The sequence below is a fragment of the Corticium candelabrum genome, chromosome 1 (genome assembly GCF_963422355.1).
Source record: "Corticium candelabrum chromosome 1, ooCorCand1.1, whole genome shotgun sequence".
In the NCBI taxonomy this organism is placed as follows: Eukaryota; Metazoa; Porifera; class Homoscleromorpha; order Homosclerophorida; family Plakinidae; genus Corticium; species Corticium candelabrum.
This window is the reverse complement of record NC_085085.1, coordinates 15,482,043-15,501,479: the sequence shown is the minus strand read 5'-3', so window position 1 is coordinate 15,501,479 and position 19,437 is coordinate 15,482,043. Positions and strand designations below refer to the sequence as shown.

The window sequence follows — 19,437 nt, the reverse complement described above, 5'->3', positions numbered from 1 at the left end:
GCTGGACACAGATAGACTAGGACAGTGCCGTCGTCATGAACCCGTCTGAGGCTTGTGGTGTAGTCTGCCTAATGGCTGGCCTACCAACAGTTTATCACCCGAGTTGGCAGTGAATTTGAAACTATCTGGAGCTGTAAAGATGAGGATTATTGTCGATCCTAATGAAAACCAGCCAACATGGTCTCCTTTTCCTTTGCTCATTGGGTTACTACTCGTAATTAGTTGGCCGTTTTCAATTTTTTCTTGGGTTGCGTAGCTTTTCCTTATGAAATCTCCTAGTTGATAATCCATAGCTTGATTTGTCACCAACCCCTAATGTGACAAATCCATAAGTAACAATAATCTGGCAACTGGGTATTAGAGCAGTAAGCATACCTGATCAACTTGTAAATGAATTGATCCCACATTATAGGCCCCTACAGCAACATAACCAAAGAATCCGTACTGCCAATGACCCAGAAGCACAACTCTTTCATTCAGAGTGAAGATGCCTCGTATAAACCGAACCCATGCTGGGGCAACAGAGAGCAGAGCTCCTGCAAAAGATATCAAGGTATCAATGTACATATTATATGACTGTGTAGTCAGTCACCTGGGAAATGTCGCTGCTCTTTAAACTGGATGTCAGCTGGAGAGTGGAAATGATGGTAGTCACCGGGTGCAAGATACAGAACACAGTAGTAAAGTCTCTCCGAGTTACTCTCAGAGCAATTTTTTGGTAGAAGTGTTGGTTCAATTGGACCGGTTAATTCTCCCAAAGGATATGTGACACCCTTGACTTGCTCGATTTGTCCTGTTTTATCCACCACTCCATGATGCAAAACACAACCATCACAGGGACTGACCTACAAACATCCTAATAGTTACATTATTAGTCAGTCAGTCTTGCCGAAAACTTTCATGCTCAACCAGACCAGTCTGGCTCGTATGGTTATGCAGTAAGTATCTGACTGGATCCAAGAAGCACTGTTTTCTGTTATTATTATTATTATTATTATTGCTGTTGTTATTACTATTTAATTAATGAATAAATGAATTAAATACATAGTAGGTACACTGCAATCATTTACTGCAGCTGAGGCTTGGCTCAATGTACTAAATAAGCCAAACATACTGTACAGACCTTCCAAATGCCTGGATGTAGACACAACCAGCACTGAGGGTCCGTCGCATCTAAAGATATTAATTAATATAACTAAAGATATTAATTAATAACGTTCCAGACGTCAGCTCATACTACAGTACTGTTACTATTATCATTGCTGTGGTTGTTAATTAAGTTATTGAATAATATAATTTTATTTTTTCCATAGGAAAAAAGTGTGACATGCCACAGTGTAGATTACCAATTCATGTTCTCCATCAACGGGTCTTGCATCTTTCTTCAACCTTCGTGTAAAGAACGACTGGACAGTTTGGTAGTGTTTGAGTTCACTGATGTCAGCCTCATCCATGTTACAACCATAGATATAGACGTACAAACCAAATATTGGTTTCCTGCACCAGACAGGCAGCTTCAGGTCTGCCAACCGACCCCATGCACGAGACAACAGCCGTGTTGGAAAGTAGGTTAGAATATCAACCTGACATGTAAGCATTTAACAATATGATTCCGCTTGTCACATTGCATGCATATTGCATGCCCTTACCTGCCAGTCTTTAGCTACAAGTTCTGCTGGGCTGGTAGTTTGCAGTTTCCTCTTCTCTCGCTTCCTTGTGTGATGCAATTGTTGATAGGCGACGTACGTAAGTCCTACCCCTACAGGGATGTGAAACCATTTCAGAGACTTCAGATAGCTAGAGACTCCCATCTCCTCATCATTGCAGTAGCCCGTATGACAAAGGACCTTTCTGCAAGATCCGCCCAGTTAGTTAATTAAAATAAGTGAAGCAACTGTTTCATGTCTAATAGTAATATACTGTGTGTTATTAATATCTAATAGTAATAATAGTGGTATACTGTATGTTATTAATAGTAATACTGTATATTATTATTACCTACATATTCATCAACCCTTTGAGCATGATTAGATGTAGCCTCAGTACTTACGCTTTTTAGTACATCAGACTACTTTCTGCACGTGATGCTGGAGAGCGTAGGAGGAAAGAGAAAAAGGCAGTTTTCTTTGCTTTCTTCTCTTCTCTTAATCTCCGCCATCACGTGCAGAAAGTCTGGTATAGAGATACTTGATATCACTCAACACCAGTGCAATACTAAATTACCACTGTATTAATTAAATTCCTATACTTCTGTACAGTATTGAATCAGAATCAGGTGCAGCTGTCAATATAGAAAATCACTTGTTCTGCATGTGACCATTGCCTGTAAGTTAAAATTACACAGTGCAAGCTACTAAGCAGCTCACAGATACTAGAGAAATGATAAACACAACTGGACTATTTCTTAATTAATGTTTGACTTCATCACCTAGATTGTTTAGTTCATCTAGGTGAAACAATTCATAACTGCATACAGTGCAGTTTCCTGCAAGAATTAATCACTATCTCTCCATACAGATGTTCTTTTTACTTCAATTCTATAATTAAATCGGAATTGCACTTCATAGAAGTAATTTGTTGTTTAGTCATCATAATAAATGACATAAGTGTAGCTTGCTTATAACACATTGTCAACATTAGTCATCTTTAGTATGGTCTGCACCCCCAAAAAGCTTTGGTTTCTTTTCTGCAGTGCCTGCACCCAAACAAAGTGAATTAGAAATTGTAGAAATGAGCATGACTGAGCAATGTACCATGGAAATGTTCTGCAGTCTTTTTTCTTAGTGAATCAACAGTATCGTCCTCATCAGCAAACTCCAAAACAAGACGACGACCATACAAATGAGTGCTGACTGCCAACGATTTCATTGCCCTCTGCAACAATTCTTGATCAATAACTCACAGACAGCAAGAAAGAAACTACATCTACTTTTGCTTCTTCTTTTGATAAATATTCAACAAATGCAAAGCCACGATGGCCACTACGTGATCCACCCGCTTTCCTTGGTAACCGAAGAGTTTTAATCTCTCCAAATGAACTGTAATGACAAATATTGGCCACAGAGTTGTGCAGTAAATTGTCTATTGTATTATTGTACACACTTACCCTAATATCTGTCGAAGCTCCTTGATTGTTGCTTCAAAAGGAACATTCCGTACAAGAAGTTTTGCAGAAGTTTTCTTCCTTTTTCTAGACTTCTTAGAAGACACTCCTTCCAGTGCTCTAAATGACAGTCTTACTAACTTACCACATCTCTAAATAAGGGACACCTCACTTTGATGTACGATGAGAAAATTTTAACTCAAGACTGTGCCCATCAACAAAACAACCCTACAATTAGAAGCAATTAAATGACAAGATTCAATTGTCAATTAGCTAGTAATACAATGACATACATACACACCTGCAGTTTTTTCAAGGCCTCTTTGGCACTCTTTTCTGTTTTAAATTCTACAAAGCCATAGCCCATAGACAAAAACTGCCCTAAAATCAAGTAAAACAAATAATATATAAATGACCCAAGAGGTTCACTCTCAAGAACATACCAGGCTTCCGAACATCCTGTTTCTTGGCAATTACAGCTGACCTGAGAGAACCAAACTTTGAAAACACCTGCAATATTGAAGAAACAAAAACGGTATTTTCTTACACCAAAGCTGCTCTGAAGTTGACAAAAAACTCTGTTAGTCTTCATGCCATTATTAGTACACAATCAACCAACCACCAAACATCAGAGGATATCTTATCTAACAATGTCACATGGCACTGTATTTCCTGTACATGTACACTTCAGTTCAGAACAAAAACGATGTATTAAAGAATTTGAGCAAAAGATATAGAAAACATTAATGCAGAACTTTTTCTAAAAATCAGTTACGGTAAGTAATGACAGTAGCAAAAATTGTACCGTATCAAGAACAACCCAATTTAGAATGCCATACAGTGACACTAAACTAAGGTAGGCTGATATGCATCATAATCTGTATAATACCTCTTTTAGTTTGTCGTCTGTTGTATTAAAATTTATGTTCTTAACAAACAGAGTGCATTGATGGCCACCTTCCACTGCATTATTCTCATCATCTATAACATAATGCCAACTAAAGAGTCACCTACTTCCATAAAGTTGCCATATATGCATACCACTATCAGACAATTCAGCGGCTTGATCCTCCATATGCTGCATAACACACAACACAATAAATAATACACGACATGATAAGAACTTGAATTAGCAATCTGACGTTGTTCACTTGCTGATAAGAAGTTGAAAAAGACTGTAAAGGTGCCCATTCCAAATAGAGAGGAATGTCCTTAAACTGAAATCAACAAATACATCTTTCACAGTTGTTAATATCACTACTGTAAATCCACTATTTTCAAACACATTTCATTCTAAAGAAAATGTGTTCCTTGCAATAAATTTTGTAACTTGATCATATGGGACAATCGTAATATGTCAATCTCAATCACACTAGTCAAAATGGAACTTTAATTTTGTAATTCAGTCTTTACAATAAAACATAGTGAGTTTACAATATTAAGTTGCATTCCTACCTTTGTGTACGCTAATGTTGTAAACGCCTTCCTTGCTTCGCTTGCCTCTAGAAACTCTACTAAAGCTGTAATGCCAGCTGGTGGTAACACAACTCGCCCCAAATCCCCATATTTTGAAAAGGTGTCTCGAAGTTCTGTCTCACATGTGCTGAATGGAAGATTCTTCACTAAAATTACTGTCTTGCTACGCTCTTTTACCATCTAATGTAAACAACAAACAACAATATGATACAATCTGTTGTAAATATCTGAAATCACCAAACTATGCTGCACATCAATAAATTTAAGACATCTTTGTGCTAGTTAAACATGTGACACTTCCATGTACAACAGTAATTTACTATGAATTTTCATCTATTGCAAGGTAATAAACTGTACTATTGCCAGTCAATCAAATCAAGCAACCAATTTATACTAATCTACACAAGACAAACCAGACAAATAGAACATGTGTTGGTCCAACTATTAATTATTAATATCAAAATGAAGAAGCACTACAGTGCAAATTAACCCTCTCCATGCCATAGCTTTGCAGCTTGAATGTAATTAGTCAGAGCCAATTAGAAGAGTGTGAGAAAGAGACTGACATCCGATCATGTATTTGCCTCAATCAGCGATCACATGTTACGCCGTTGCCTAGCAGGCCAGTCAGTTAGTTGGTCGGTCGTACATCACGTGACCAGCCTGCACTACTATCTCTAGCGTTTCACGCATCTGATAATAAACAACAGTATGCACATGTACAACCACAGAAAATCACGATGGAGCTCACATAACATCACACAATGGCAACAATCAACACAAAAACTGTCTGCATTATGTATGACTGTACTACCCATTTCATACACTCACTGACTGCACACCTTAAAAATGAGTCATTCCTTGCTTCATAAATCTCTTAGTGTACGTACACACTCAATGATATCAAACAATCCAACATAAAAGATTACTGTACATTGTGAAATGTAATCTCTAAGGCTGTGCGACTGACCAAGCTGCAAACTGGCTTACTAAGCTCCCTGTAATTCTTAATTAGTAAGAACTCAAACACAATAACATGACCTTGAATTGTAAATATTGTGGAGGTCATGGCTAGAACTCTAGAGTAGATCTACCCAGTGATATACCTCAACACCACTATACGTAGCCTCACCTGATCGAATAGACTCAGTTGTACACCATGCTCCTCTAGAAACTTTTTAGTTTCTTGAACAATTTGAGTTTCACCCAATGCCATTCTTACTGCTAGACTCTGAGACACCTCCTGCCATACAGCAAAGATTAAACAATGACAAAACAGAGAAGAACTTTGCATTACACGATCAAGAATCGTACTCTTGTGAGTTTGATATTTTGCTGCTATTGCTTCAGCAACAGCATTAGCTCCAAGAAATAGTGTGTTCCAATTGTAAGAGCTACACAATAGAGTGAACTGACATAAATTACAATTTAGTTGCAGATTGTGTCTTATAACCTCTGACTTGAGCTTTTAAATTTGTCTTCTTTCTTGTCTTTAAATGTCTTCTCATTGTCATCACCTGCACATTGATTGTACTACTTTAAATAGGAAGGATAGTAGTATAGTGTACACCAATAAAATCAGTCTGCTGCTTTACAAGAAGCACTAAACTGCTGATACCTGGTGTGCATGTGCGTGTATGTGTTTGTTTGTGTGTGTGTGTGTGTGTGTGTGTGTGTGTGTGTGTGTGTGTGTGTGTGTGTGTGTGTCTGTCTGTCTTTTTGTCTGTCTTCTCTCTGTCTGTCTGTCTGTCTCAATCCATTTATTTTGTACAGCAACCTGAGTACACGAGGCGAAGCAAAACAGCAAACTACTCAGTACATCAGTTCTGTCTGTCTGTCTGTCTGTCTGTCTGGTTAACCAACTAATTTAACATCCCTTTCAATATTCAATTCCATAACATTTCTATTTACAGACTATCACATATGTCTAGTAGTCACTTACTGTTCTGTACAACACTCCTTGTAAATGGCGTTCTTGCTGGCAAAATATGCATTAAACGACCCTGTGGTATGTAAATCAATATCTTAGAATTGATGTTCTACTGTTTCAGCACCTCAACTGACCAACCTGAAATATCTGCCTGTCCAACTCATTAAATGCCACAACAGCATGTTCTGGCATCAAGAACGTTACAAAAGCTATACCCTTTGGTTTCTTAGTTGTATGATCAAGAGGCATTAGAACTTCAGACAGAAGCCCATATTTACTGAACAACTTCTGAAGATCGTCTTCTGTGCACATGTATGACAGATTACGAATAAACAAGCGACCAGACTACAACAGACGAGCCAATTTACACACAATCAAATCAATGGGTAAGCATGTAAGTAACCTCTGCAATGGATTCTTCTTCTCCTGGAAGAGTTGCTGCCTGCAGTGCATTTTGCCAAGTTAATACATTTTATAAATAAGTACAAGTCACCTTAGCTATCCAAGATGGTTCAGGCCTGTTGTCGGGTTCTGTTGCTCTTTCGGGTCGATTACGAGTCGACCCATCATCAACAAATAATTCAATATATCTTCCATCTGTTATACACAACAATAACAAGCACACACACATGCATGTGCACACACACACACACACACACACACACACACACACACACACACACACACACACACCAGTACAAACATCACAAATCAGAACAGGAGCAGCAACACCAAGAGTCAAAACTTCTGGATCACTGAAAGATGTCAATTTGCTCAATAAGCATTTGAGTTATGTCATATCCTTAAACAATACACGCTGCTCTCATTCAAGCATCATACTACTAAACACTAAAAGCAATAGAGGCCATGGCATATGAGTGAGAAAACGTGGCACACAAATAATCTTCTAACAAATTACATGTCCTGCAAATGTGATATTTACATAAATACGCATACCCATGTAGTCCTTGTCTCGTTTCAATGCTTTCTGAAGATCATCATATGATGAAAAGTCAACAAATGCTCGTCCTTTAGATAACAAAAACAATCAACTGTGACTTCTGATTTACACTTGTCTCATGACAGTAGCACCTGAAGGCTTTCCTTCATGATTTGCTATTAGTCGAATCTCTGTGACTGAAATCGGAGCAAAGAAGTCATGTATATCATTCTAGTGTTACAACACCAAGTTGTTGGAGAATGACAAGCAACACACAATCAATGCATGTTTACCTCAGATGCACCAAAAGGAAGACCTCGCATCTTAAGTGTGTATGACGAGGAGACGACGTCTGATACAACTATTGAATCATCAACTAAATCATTGTTGCCTCTACTATCAGAATCGCTGTGATCAGAGTCATGAGCGGCTTCAGTTTCATTGGTTTTAGCATCATCTTCCAGTCTCACAACTTTTGACTTTAGATACTATGGAGATGACAGTGACCATTATTAAACTTTTTAAGAACAACAAAATCAGAGAAATATTAGACAAATAACCAATCAAATAATGAATAAATGAGGCAAGGCAGGCAGACAAGTAGGCAGGCACTTAGACATACAAACCTCCATGTCAGAAACTGCTGAGTCTTGTTTTACATCTGGCAGCGCATCATTCTCGTGATCTTCTTCTGTGTTACTTTGTTCATCTTCAGATTCACTTTCAAACTTCAAGTGCGACCTTGTATACACAACAGACTGCACCAACACAACATAACAATATACCTCCAACAGTCACAACAGCCAATAGCAACTCACTTCTCCTCCTGGTTTTTTTGACGGTACAGTTTCAAATGATGGTCTTACTCTAAGTCTCTCCTGTCTGTCAACTGCATCATGTAAATTTGTCTAAAGCAATACACGCATTGCTTGATGCATCAATAAAGACAAATGAAAACGTTTGTTTGCATGAGTACACTTTGAAGAGTTTGCAGTATGCAGTCCAATATTGAATGCACAATATGCCTTGAGAGTGGCAACATAAACTGATTCAAGATGTGCTCTACACTTGGGATCCCAATTACAGGTACGTTTCAAATTTAATTTTAATTTAGTGCAAAGTAGGTAAGAATAGAGACCACAGTCCATGTAAATATATGATAATGTCCTTGTCAAAAAGATACAAATACTATTGGCTAAGTGTTTACTTGAGAGATAAAATGTTAACAGATAGACAAAAATGGATGAGAGTATATGCGTAGTTGGCACAAACAACAGTCAGTCAGTCAATTCCTGGTACAAATTTTATTAGCCCTTGATTTGATTTAAGTCATAAGTTGATCAAATCGATCGCTGTTCATACAGTTATAGTTTAAGACTCACTGACCGGAACTGCATCATCAGCCCATCTTGCTCTGATAGATTTAGGCTTCAATGTCTGTAGAAATTCTTGAAATTGAGGATCTTCTTCTACCTGCAATGGACATGATAACCAAAAACATACCTTACAGAAAGTGACTGACTATACAAACTTCATAGAGTTTCTTCAGAAGCTGATAAGACTTTGACTGTTCTCTCAGTAAATCCAATCTCTTCACAACACACACAAGGTAAGATATCTATTGACTAGCAAACACACATCAGCACTGACGTGATGCTTGTGTGCGTTTTCCTTCTTGTCTACTTTTTCTTCCACATTTCTTGCTGTCTGTCGTTTCTCAAATGCCGAGCTACCTCTTGAATATTTGCTCCAAGGCCGAGGCAGATCAGGATCTCCAAAAGTTTTAGCTATCTCCACCTTTGAAAATTAATTAATCAAAGTCAGATGGCATGCAAAAAACAAGTTTCTATATTAAATTGTCAGACAATGACTCTCACAACAGTCAGCGGCAATCAGTTGCTAGTTCAACCCTGGTACTCCCAACCCTGTATTTATTATTAGAAGATGTGATGGCGTCTAAATTTTACTTTGTCCAACATTAATTTCCTCTCCATAAAATATTGTACCCACGCGTTGTGTCAATCTTTCATTCTTCATGCATCTGAGTGTAACAACCTCTAGCTTTGATGTATCTATAAATGATTGATTGAAGAACTTGACTGCTGTCTCTGCTTGTTTCTCTGTCTTGTAGCCAACAAACGCAAACCGTCGAAACTGTCCTCCTGGCGTCTTTACCATACGAATATCCGTAATCTCTCCATCAAACGAAAATATTTCCCGCAGCCTGCCTTCAGTGATTTTCTTTGGCAAATTTTTCACAATCACGCGAGACATGTCTATGTCAACCTCCCGGATGTGTTATTGCCTCGTATTCCAGCTTCTTTTTGCGGCATGAAAATCGGCGAGTGAACTTCGGACCAAAACTGGGTCACGGGTGGGTTTGCATTATTGCGAGTTATGCATATAGTAGTCATATGTAATGTATTGCAATTTGATGTTTGCTTTTACAATACATTTGCATCTTGTCTCAAAAACATAAATTTGTCTACAAGCCATCATAGTTCTGTTAAACCAGCAGCGCAAATTCTGAATAACTAATAGACAATCTCTCAACTACAACAAACAATCAGCTACTCTAGAGAACACGGTAGCACTCAGCACTGTAGTATTCAATTGCCTTAATTATTGTATGTTTCTCATCACAACAAATACACTAAACAAAGCCACTGTAATAGAGAAAAGCATTCCCCAACTCAAATTGAACAACCAACAGACAACAGTCAGTAGAAAAAGCCAGAACATGTTTGGGTATGAAGCCAGAAATCTCAGACTAATGCGGGGTTCATACCCAGGTCGAATCTTACGTATTTTCTCCATGTTCAATAAATCTCGGCTATCAGATGACTGTCGAGCAGGTGTTGATGCACGATGACAATCAATCTCTTTCCACCCTGAAACAGGTTCTGTCAAAATGGCAGTCGCCAACCAGCTGAGTGGACCACCATTACCACGCCATTGTAACAGAGTTGGACCGATCTTAAATACAGACAGACAGACAGCTGACCTCCTGCAGAAATTGATAAGTAGCTACATTGCACTGACCTTGTCGTACAGCTTCTGTGAGACATGATGTAATAAGCGAACTAAGATGGCATTCTCATGAGAACAAATAGGCATAAGCAAAGGATCTATGCGTGGCTTGACAGTTGAAGGGTTACACTTTCGAATACCTCGAATAACCTAAACACACCAATACCAATCAACGATACTAATGCACACACACACACACACACACACACACACACACACACACACACACACACACACACACACACGGTGGCAACCACTACATGCACTTTAATAGTTTCAGTTTTGTGTGTGTGTGTGTGTGCGTGTGTGTGTGTGTGTGTGTGCGTGTGTGTGTGTGTGTGTGTGTGTGTGTGTGTGTGTGTGTGTGTGTGTGTGTGTGTGTGTGTGTGTGTGTGTCCACATCAATTCAATTCACTTACTGTAAAGAGCACTATTCCATACTTACCTGTTGTCTTCCTAGTGACGACAGTATCTGTTTATCTGACCCTTGCAGATAATCAGGCTCCAGACTACCTATACGTGAGAGAGCACCGTGTTCTGCAAAACTAGGAACACTGATGCTGTTTGATTCCAGTGCACTACCAATGTGTTCATCCAACGTTGACAATGACATACTACTTAAAGGCTGCCCTGACATGATGCCTGCATGTGATAACAGCACATCTGTAACCTACCCACACAACAACCATAATCTACTTTAGCAAGTAGCAAGTTACAAATTATCCACACAATCACTCACTTCAAATCCTTGTCTAAAAAAATCAAATGCCAACTCTAGTTGTTGAACGGTTCTTGCTCTATCACCCACTGAGACAACAGACTGTCTCTCAGGTTTTGAATTATTCATAAATAAAGACAAAGATGACTTCAATGCGTTCAAGAAAACTGAACCTATTGAGTTCAATGAGACAGCAGGGGCATTAGTTTGAAAAGCAGCGGGTTGGGATGTGTTCTTCTTCAGCAAATAAAGAGCTTGAGATATGTTGCCCATCAGATATTGCACCTTAATTAAACCAATACATTAATGAAAGCTACGCAGAAGGCTAATTTGACTAAGCAGCTGCATGACACTTACTAAGCAGAAAATAGAAAGCCACTCAGACAGTTGCATAGAAAACCCATTAGCTATTTGGCTCTTTCACATAAGCTTTAACATTTAATTAAATCACTTTTGAGCAAAGACAGAAGTAGAAACAAGCAGGTTGCTACCAGGCAAACAGACAAGCAACCAACCAACAAAGACATGCCATACAAGAAACTAACAATACATGCACGTATGTGCGTGTGCGTGTGTGACACACACACACACACACACACACACACACACACACACACACACACACACACACACACACACACACACACACACACACACACACACACACACACACACACACACACACACACACACACACACAGTAACTTGATAGTGACCAAACCACACGTAAAACCACTTTAAAAGCCTTTGAATAAACTCTACATGCGATCAATGCTAGTCTAGGCTACACACCAGCTGATGATTGTATTGACTCTGAGTAGCTGAATTTATAGCAGGTAGAAACCCTGACACAGTCACAGCGCTGATTGAAGACTCGACTACAGCATCAGTATCACAATCCTCTATAATAGCCACTAAATCACGAACCGAAAACACCTACAGCAAGTTTACAATAAATAATAGCATGAAACAACATGAAAACAACAGCGCAGTGTGAATGCACAACAATGCTATTGACCTTGGCAACACGTTGGATCAAAACGGTATCTCTTAAGTCCATCAGATTCAACTTGAGAGCCCTCTGAAGAAATTCCGTCATCAACATGGTGTAAAACTGTATGTTATCTTGAATAAATGGTTTCCTGTTCACAAAGTAAACAACTATATTGCCTAACATTCAGTCAAATATTTGCTAATGCAGACCAGTGGTTCCAGTCCGGTTGTCTCATGTTAGGACTTTGTTGACCATTATTAGTAACATAGCGCCATGGTTGAATGTATGTAAGCCAAGTTTCCAAAACCTATACAAATGACTGCTATAGCATGGATGTGGTTGCTACACTATAATATTTTCTTTGCCAAATATACAGCTTCTAGCCACGAATGGCAGCTCTAACATCAAATCTCACCTCAGAGTATGTCAATGTTACACTAAACAAACTACTGCATACTATACGCATCACATCCCTGATACATACTAGTACTGTAGTAGCACAGGACCATACAATTAGACAGCCATTTCCAATGCTAGTACATATACTCTAGATGTCTAAAACAGTGACTTGTTCTACAATGATACAATAGGCTAATCTAAACAGTCAAGTCAAGTCATATCATAATTGTCACGACTACGATTTCTAATGACAATATATTTTCTTTGGGTGCATCCATTTGACCATGAAAGATGTGTATACATGTACAGTCTAAACAAATTTCTCGTCTATACAATTTAGAAGACTGGTAAAACTTGTTACAGCAGCATAACTATCTAGACTTGTTACCAGATGTTGTTACCAGCACCTACCTATCTGAACTTGTTACAAGATGTTGCTACCAGCAGCATAACTATCTGAACTTGTTACTAGATGTTGTTACAGCACATAACTATCTGAACTTGTTACCAAATGTTGTTACCAAATGTTGTTACCAAATGTTGTTACCAGCAGCATAATTATCTGAAGTTGTTACCAAATGTTGTTACCAGCAGCATAACTATCTGAACTTGTTACCAGATGTTGTTACCAGCACATCTCAAATAGCAACCTGAGTACAAAATATGTGGGTCTCTAAATGTTGTTGGGCTACCTCCAAACTTACAATAAATTGATACAATAACATTATTGTATAGTCTAATTGGTTTACATACAAGTTAGTAGATGCTCTTCGCTACTGAGGTACACCAGTTACAATAGATAACAGTGATCACATACCACTCGAAATGTTGAGTCTAATGGCCAGTGAATAAACAAGTGGTGAAGAAAAGTCAATGTCTTCTTCTGGAAGACATTTGGAATGATGGTTCTAATAGCACCCAACCTCAGTTGTGCTAAATAATGCCATTTCTGTTGCAAGTATCTAACCTTCGAAGTTGTAGAGTAACCAAAGACTGGTCTTGATTTCTGCTTGCTCCTGTTGCAAAGCCGTGTACACGTTTTATCAAGCCACGCACCAGCCGAACATGTTCTTGAGGTGGCATCAATGTCTATAAACAAGTGATTAGTTGTAGTAATCAAACAGCACACACACACACACACACACACACACACACACACACACACACACACACACACACATGCATGCATGCACACACACATGCATGCACACACACACACACACACACACACACACACACACACACACACACACACACACACACACGTGCATGCATGCATACACACACAGCTTCAGATTGCAGTAACACATCCTCACCTGTCCAACATTCACAAAGCTGATTCCAACAGATTGCTCTGGTAGCACTTGGTTCAACCAAAACTCGACCAAAATCTGCATACACAACAAACAAATCAACACGTCTAAAACAAACACTCACGAAGTAAAGCATCGATGGTTGCATAAACATTATTAAATTCAATATAGTTAACTTTTTCATTGTAATGATAAGCATACAAATGAAAACTTTCACCACTACAGAGGATTCATTATACATGGAAAAGACACTGAATTAAGTATCAACAAACAGACAAACAAATACACAGTAAAACCAACAAAAGACAATGACACAAACAGACAAAAACACATGCACGACAGACACAAAGATAGCCAAACTGAGAGACTATTTTGTGCCAACCCAAGTATCAGGTTGTCACCTGTGCAAATGTTTCAGAACACCAAGTCTCATTCGCATAATTCTCTTGACAGCTGATAAGACCAGACGTAGACAAAGTCAAAGAAGATGCTTTCAAAAGTCCAGGCACTGGTTTGTAATCACATGGAGAACTGAGACCATTCCATGATAGCAAAGCAGTCTCAGGTGACCTAAACAAACATACTATTACCATCAAAGACATACTCATAAAATGTTTGTTAGTGGCTTGGGTTTCATACATATATACACATCTAGTCCGCTATCCAATGTTTATCTCTCCTGTCTTCTACATTAGATATCTATTGTGTGTATGTATATGTGAATGTGTGTGTGTGTGTGTGTGTGTGTGTGTGTGTGTGTGTGTGTGTGTGTGTGTGTGTGTGTGTGTGTGTGTGTGTGTGTGTGTGTGTGTGTGTGTGTGTGTATCTCGGTTCTATCGTATCGGATGATTTGAGCTTAGACCTGGACATAACAGAAAGAATTGCACAAGCAGGAAAGTGCTTTGGAGCACTAAAAGAAGCTGTCTTTCAGTCTCCCCATGTAACATCTGAAACAAAAATGTGCTGTTCCAGTCAACTGTCTTATCAGTTCTACTGTATGGGTCATCTTCTTGGGCTGTGACTAGAACAGATATCACAAGGCTTGTCACATTTACAAATCAATGTCACCGTTTCATGCTGGGTATAGACAAGTTTAATAATCAACAATTGGAACAAATCACATCAAATGACATCAGGCACAAGCTTGGCAATCTTGAAACTGCAGAAGACTCTTTGATGGCTCAGCGGCTTAGATGGCTTGGTCATCTAGAACGTATGGAAGATCATCGTCTGCCCAAGCAGCTGCTTCATGCGTGGCTACCATCAACTCGTCCAGCGCATGGGGTCAGACTAAGGTGGAAAGACAGGATTGCAAAGACCTCAAAGTGGTTGGCCTAACAAGCACCTGGCCCCAGCTTATGCAGGACAGGCAGAAGTGGAAGAACATCTGTGCTAGCAAAATTAACTCAATCGTCACTTCAAGAGTAGAATTAGAAAATGCCCAAAGTAGTCAGAAGGCTTGTGACAGAGCCGATCCCAGCAGATGTCAAGACCAACAGCCTCTGCTGTGCACTACCTGCAAGCGACTGTTTAAGTTACAAACACGGAAAAAGACACAATTGCAACAGAGAACAAAATCGCCTAGATCCCCGGGAACGAGCAAAGGCCGGAATCAAGTGCGACAGATGCGGTCGTTTATTCACACGAGAGAGTGACAAGAAAACACATAAATGTCATCAATGTATTTAGATTTGTGACGTATTTACCAGATAGTGACTTCCTTTTTCCTACGCTTTCTGCGTTTCGCCATCATCCATGTGGATGGGCAGTTGAAGGTTGAAGGTGTGTGTGTGTGTGTGTGTGTGTGTGTGTGTGTGTGTGTGTGTGTGTGTGTGTGTGTGTGTGTGTGTGTGTGTGTGTGTGTGTGTGTGCTATCTGCTGCCTACATGTCTTAGTTATTTAAAAATTAAAGATTCTTAGCAAATTCACCCAAACAATAAACCAAATATAACTGGCTCTAGGTCTGTCTGTCTGTTGTTAGCATGTTGAAAACATTCCAATCTGGCCATACTATCAACCAAAAAAGTCCTAAAACTCTATGTAACAACTTGATAAAAACACCTCTCAATCAACAGGTTACTTCCATACATAACATACAACACTTCACTGCATTAGTTAAGACTGCATTACACAAGTCTACACTTGAGCATCATGTATAAGACAGTGTAAATATTATATCTTCATATAGTGTTCATGTTCATACCAATGATGTCTGGTACTGCTTGGCAGTGGAGACTGTGTGCTTCTCACTGGAAAAGAGGAAAGTTGAGAAGACATAGTCGACGTCAACCTGACATTGACATTTCCCTCAGTTGGCAAGAAAGCTCTACAGTAGGAATCAAGAATAGCCAAATAAAGAGAATTTCCCAAGTCAGTCCATGGTGGCTCCTGTTTATATAAATAATACAAAGAAAACTGTTGCGAAACTCAGAAAACCAACATGTGCATACAGATTTGGAAGACGCCCAAACAACCAGCCAATACGCAAAGTGAAACATGTAGTACTCAAATGCATCTATCAACTGTCAAAGACAATGCTGCACAAGATTTCAAAGACACGTGCGATCACGTGATTTAGATAATATACAGGCAATGACAAATGACATACAACACACACACACACACACACACACACACACACACACACACACACACACACACACACACACACCCACACACACACACACACACAGAGCAACGAACAAAGATCAGATGATCACACAAACAAATAAACAGAAGACACAGAGATTGTCTAGTAGCCAGACATGCCCATAGCTATAAAAATTGACTGATACTAAGCCAAATGACAGGCTGATTGCTTTCCACTACTCTTCCAAAGTTGTTATGTGGTCTTTGAAGCTTCTTCTGATACAACAAAGGAACTGTGCCAAACATAAGTTGTTGCTTCGTGGCTGCCTGCAACACAGCAACCGTCAAATCACTGCACAAACATCAACCTTTGTCGCTGCATAACAACTCAACTTACAGGAAGGCAAGAAACGGGAAATTCAAATAGTACATCCGGATCACGCTGCAGTGTTTCGATCAACTGGAAAGCTGTTCCATTGGGAGAGAGAAATGCCAACACTGCGTCAAAGTCAAGCTGATACTGTGCTCGAGTCAGTGATTTCAATCCCCAATCCATAGAGCCATGAAAGCCAAATACATTAGCCAAAAGCTGTGGAAACACTTGATGCAAATCCTGTTGGAGACAACATAAATATTAAAAAATATTAAACTAAAATATTGAAACATAAAATATTAAAACATAAAATGTTAAAACATAAAAATATTAAAACATGCAAATATTAAATTCTAAAATATATTGAACAGAAAAATATTAAAATATGCAAATAAAATATTAGAAACATAAAATATAAATATACAAATAAAATATTAAAAACATAACATAAATATACAAATAAAATATTAAAAACATAAAACATAAATACTAAAACATAAAATATTAAAAACATAAAATATAAATATACAAATAAAATATTAAAGCATACAACATAAATATTAAAAAATAAAAGATTAAAAACATAAAACATTAATATTAAAACATAAATATTAAAACAAAATCATACAACAGGAAATAAAAACAAGAAAAACACGACTCTTACATTTTAGACCCATCTTTGATTAATAGAATGAGCAAGTGTTTGTATTACCTTGACAGAGAGTCTTGTAAATACGTTTCTCACTTCTGAGCATCTTGCAGTGTAAGTCGGCCGAGACAGCGCGTGAGTGACGTCTGTCTAATAAAAAATTCAATGCTTCCGCTAACCCTGCAAGTAGTCGTAGTAAAACTTACTAAAACAGGCGAACCCATCGACAGCTTGAATGTACACTGCAACGGTCTAGCGCGAGTTAGCTGCAGCCTTCGGAGACCAGACTATCACACTGCGCATGTATTTTCTTGGGAGAGCAACAGACGCTAGCTAGAGGACACAGCTATGACATGCCTAGTGCCATCTGAGACGTATAACATTAAGTATACAATAATATCCCAGATATCAATCACTGGTTGATTGAAATCAACAATGATCAATATAAGTTTAGTAACAACAGCATATTATCTACAATAATTTGTAATCTGGGCTTTAACAAAACAAAGTAATGTGACTCAGTATGACTACAACTGTCCTGTAATTAAACAATTACACACGCAATATTGTCCTCATTTCCTCATTTTTTGATAGTCTATTTTCTTCTGGCAGTAAACGCTTGCCTTCTAAAACCAAAACCAAGCTGTATGCAATCGTTCTAGTAAATGCCAATGATATAAACACAGCCTCACTGATTTGATGTCTCACTATATGCTTGATTAGATCCAAACAAGCTGCCACTCAAGTTTTCAGACATAGCACCAAATCCACCACCTTGCCCAAGCTGAGAAGCATCCATTCCAAAAAGACCCTGTTGCCCTTGCCCAAACGAGAAATTTTGACCTGAACTGTCTGAAGCCAGCAGTCCAAAGCCACTCTGCTGTTGACCCGGGATGCTTTGGCTGGCTATTTCTCCAAACAGGTTAGACCCAGACCTATTAGAGATTATTGATTGCCAGCATAAACATTATTGACACAAATAAATCAATACTGGTTAAATCCTGAGCTTGATCCAAACACTCTAAACAACAAGTATGTTACCTACTGTGTAATATGTGTTGTAAATGACAGACCTTCCTGGGGTATTCGTACTGGCACTCATGTTTCCAAATGGTGGACTTGCACCAAACTGGTTACCACCGAAAGATCCAAATGTAGGACGACTGCCAAACACAGGCGGTGCACCAAATTCTGATCCTAAAAGTAGCCACATTGGTCCTGTTTACATATGTATGTACCGGGATTTTCTCCAAATACCAGTTTGGCCCATAGCCTGTCCTTGTGAAACACCAAAGCCTGAGCTTTCTAATTTCGGCTGCAAAGCAGTCTGAGAAAATGGTCCAGGTGGAGAAGAAGGACCGGTACCTAGACAGTCAATGAACAATTAACTTGTGCATCAAATTACATTGTTTCACAAAACATAGCATAGCCGTAGTAATATCACAAGCACGACTATATTCCTTGTTCTATTCAGGTAAATCTACAGAGTATAAAAATTGGTCTGCAAATACAATTTGACGTAATTAGTTTGCCATCCCTTTACTTTCTCATGTTCAAGCCTCTGTCTATACTAATGCAGTGAGATAAAAAAATTGATAGTATATATATATATATATATATATATATATATATATATATATATATATATATATATATATATTATATATATATATACCTCTAAAGCCTGTGGTTCCACTTGAAATTCCCTGAAAAAGCTGCAAAATGAAAACACAAGTCAACAAATTAACATGGAAATGCTACAGAAAAAATTACTTGAGAATTCATTCCAGTGCCATAAGCTGGAGCTGATAGAGTTAAGTTAAACCACACCATTGAATATATTAGCAAAAAATATGTCAACTTACTTGTTGAGACAGCAGACTTCAATGCAAACGGATTGACTGGAGTGCTTGATACATTACT

At 38.5% G+C, this 19,437-nt stretch overlaps 4 protein-coding genes across 6 annotated transcripts in view; all 4 read right to left on the bottom strand.

Annotated features, from left to right (window-relative positions):
- Positions 1–33: 33 nt before the first annotated feature.
- LOC134184614 (uncharacterized) lies at positions 34–1,828 on the bottom strand. Its single transcript, XM_062652353.1, has 5 exons — positions 1,650–1,828; positions 1,347–1,583; positions 593–845; positions 376–536; positions 34–312 (listed from the first exon to the last, which is right to left on the bottom strand). Exons 1-5 carry the CDS (start codon positions 1,809–1,811, stop codon positions 34–36), a joined length of 1,092 nt encoding a protein of 363 aa, XP_062508337.1. The 5' UTR covers positions 1,812–1,828.
- A 412-nt stretch (positions 1,829–2,240) lies between these two features.
- Positions 2,241–9,734, bottom strand: LOC134189049 (probable RNA-binding protein 19). Its single transcript, XM_062657285.1, has 27 exons — positions 9,505–9,734; positions 9,100–9,246; positions 8,981–9,040; positions 8,836–8,922; positions 8,268–8,357; positions 8,076–8,207; positions 7,743–7,937; positions 7,602–7,680; positions 7,467–7,538; positions 7,003–7,106; positions 6,913–6,951; positions 6,648–6,854; positions 6,522–6,582; positions 6,033–6,096; positions 5,877–5,973; positions 5,712–5,822; positions 4,559–4,759; positions 4,246–4,320; positions 4,145–4,181; positions 3,993–4,084; positions 3,547–3,613; positions 3,405–3,484; positions 3,276–3,331; positions 3,107–3,223; positions 2,930–3,038; positions 2,754–2,874; positions 2,241–2,695 (listed from the first exon to the last, which is right to left on the bottom strand). Exons 1-27 carry the CDS (start codon positions 9,721–9,723, stop codon positions 2,637–2,639), a joined length of 2,778 nt encoding a protein of 925 aa, XP_062513269.1. The 5' UTR covers positions 9,724–9,734; the 3' UTR covers positions 2,241–2,636.
- Positions 9,735–10,052: 318 nt separating this feature from the next.
- On the bottom strand, positions 10,053–17,754 carry LOC134184150 (sphingomyelin phosphodiesterase 4-like). Its single transcript, XM_062651768.1, has 17 exons — positions 17,721–17,754; positions 17,578–17,664; positions 16,890–17,105; positions 16,699–16,819; positions 16,354–16,418; positions 16,107–16,291; positions 14,305–14,473; positions 13,907–13,981; positions 13,558–13,679; positions 13,408–13,498; positions 12,401–12,498; positions 12,216–12,339; positions 11,990–12,133; positions 11,219–11,482; positions 10,925–11,149; positions 10,492–10,629; positions 10,053–10,425 (listed from the first exon to the last, which is right to left on the bottom strand). The coding sequence occupies exons 1-17, from the start codon at positions 17,736–17,738 to the stop codon at positions 10,072–10,074; spliced, it is 2,496 nt and encodes an 831-aa protein (XP_062507752.1). The 5' UTR covers positions 17,739–17,754; the 3' UTR covers positions 10,053–10,071.
- A 64-nt stretch (positions 17,755–17,818) lies between these two features.
- The window catches only part of LOC134184455 (nuclear pore complex protein Nup214-like), an 11,213-nt gene continuing 9,594 nt past the window's right edge, over positions 17,819–19,437 (bottom strand). Inside the window, exons 28-35 of one of the 3 annotated variants that reach the window (XM_062652161.1) lie at positions 19,380–19,437; positions 19,288–19,313; positions 19,190–19,229; positions 18,772–18,879; positions 18,588–18,711; positions 18,506–18,535; positions 18,207–18,449; positions 17,819–18,140 (exon numbers count right to left, since the gene is read on the bottom strand). The exon at positions 19,380–19,437 is cut by the window's right edge and continues 59 nt beyond it. In XM_062652161.1, the coding sequence (XP_062508145.1) occupies positions 18,110–18,140; positions 18,207–18,449; positions 18,506–18,535; positions 18,588–18,711; positions 18,772–18,879; positions 19,190–19,229; positions 19,288–19,313; positions 19,380–19,437 (660 nt within the window). In that variant the 3' untranslated portion in view covers positions 17,819–18,109. Of the gene's footprint in view, positions 18,141–18,206; positions 18,450–18,505; positions 18,536–18,587; positions 18,712–18,771; positions 18,880–19,189; positions 19,230–19,287; positions 19,320–19,379 lie in introns of all 3 variants that reach the window. The other 2 variants (XM_062652153.1, XM_062652168.1) reach the window with 2 other exon arrangements.

What these genes read in the sequence shown, in the direction of transcription:
- LOC134184614 (XM_062652353.1), bottom strand. Translation starts at nt 1,811, where the DNA reads ATGGGAGTCTCTAGCTATCTGAAGTCTCTGAAATGGTTTCACATCCCT. An exon ending in TTGATGGAGAACATGAATTG is followed by an intron (nt 846 to 1,346) that starts GTAATCTACACT and finishes GGATGTTTGTAG; the next exon opens with GTCAGTCCCTGTGATGGTTG. An exon ending in AGAGCAGCGACATTTCCCAG is followed by an intron (nt 537 to 592) that starts GTGACTGACTAC and finishes TATCTTTTGCAG; the next exon opens with GAGCTCTGCTCTCTGTTGCC.
- LOC134189049 (XM_062657285.1), bottom strand. Translation starts at nt 9,723, where the DNA reads ATGTCTCGCGTGATTGTGAAAAATTTGCCAAAGAAAATCACTGAAGGC. An exon ending in TCATGAAGGAAAGCCTTCAG is followed by an intron (nt 7,539 to 7,601) that starts GTGCTACTGTCA and finishes TGTTATCTAAAG; the next exon opens with GACGAGCATTTGTTGACTTT. An exon ending in TGGACAGGCAGATATTTCAG is followed by an intron (nt 6,583 to 6,647) that starts GTTGGTCAGTTG and finishes TACATACCACAG; the next exon opens with GGTCGTTTAATGCATATTTT.
- LOC134184150 (XM_062651768.1), bottom strand. An exon ending in GTCAATACAATCATCAGCTG is followed by an intron (nt 11,483 to 11,989) that starts GTGTGTAGCCTA and finishes GGTTTAATTAAG; the next exon opens with GTGCAATATCTGATGGGCAA. An exon ending in CACAGAAGCTGTACGACAAG is followed by an intron (nt 10,426 to 10,491) that starts GTCAGTGCAATG and finishes TCTGTATTTAAG; the next exon opens with ATCGGTCCAACTCTGTTACA.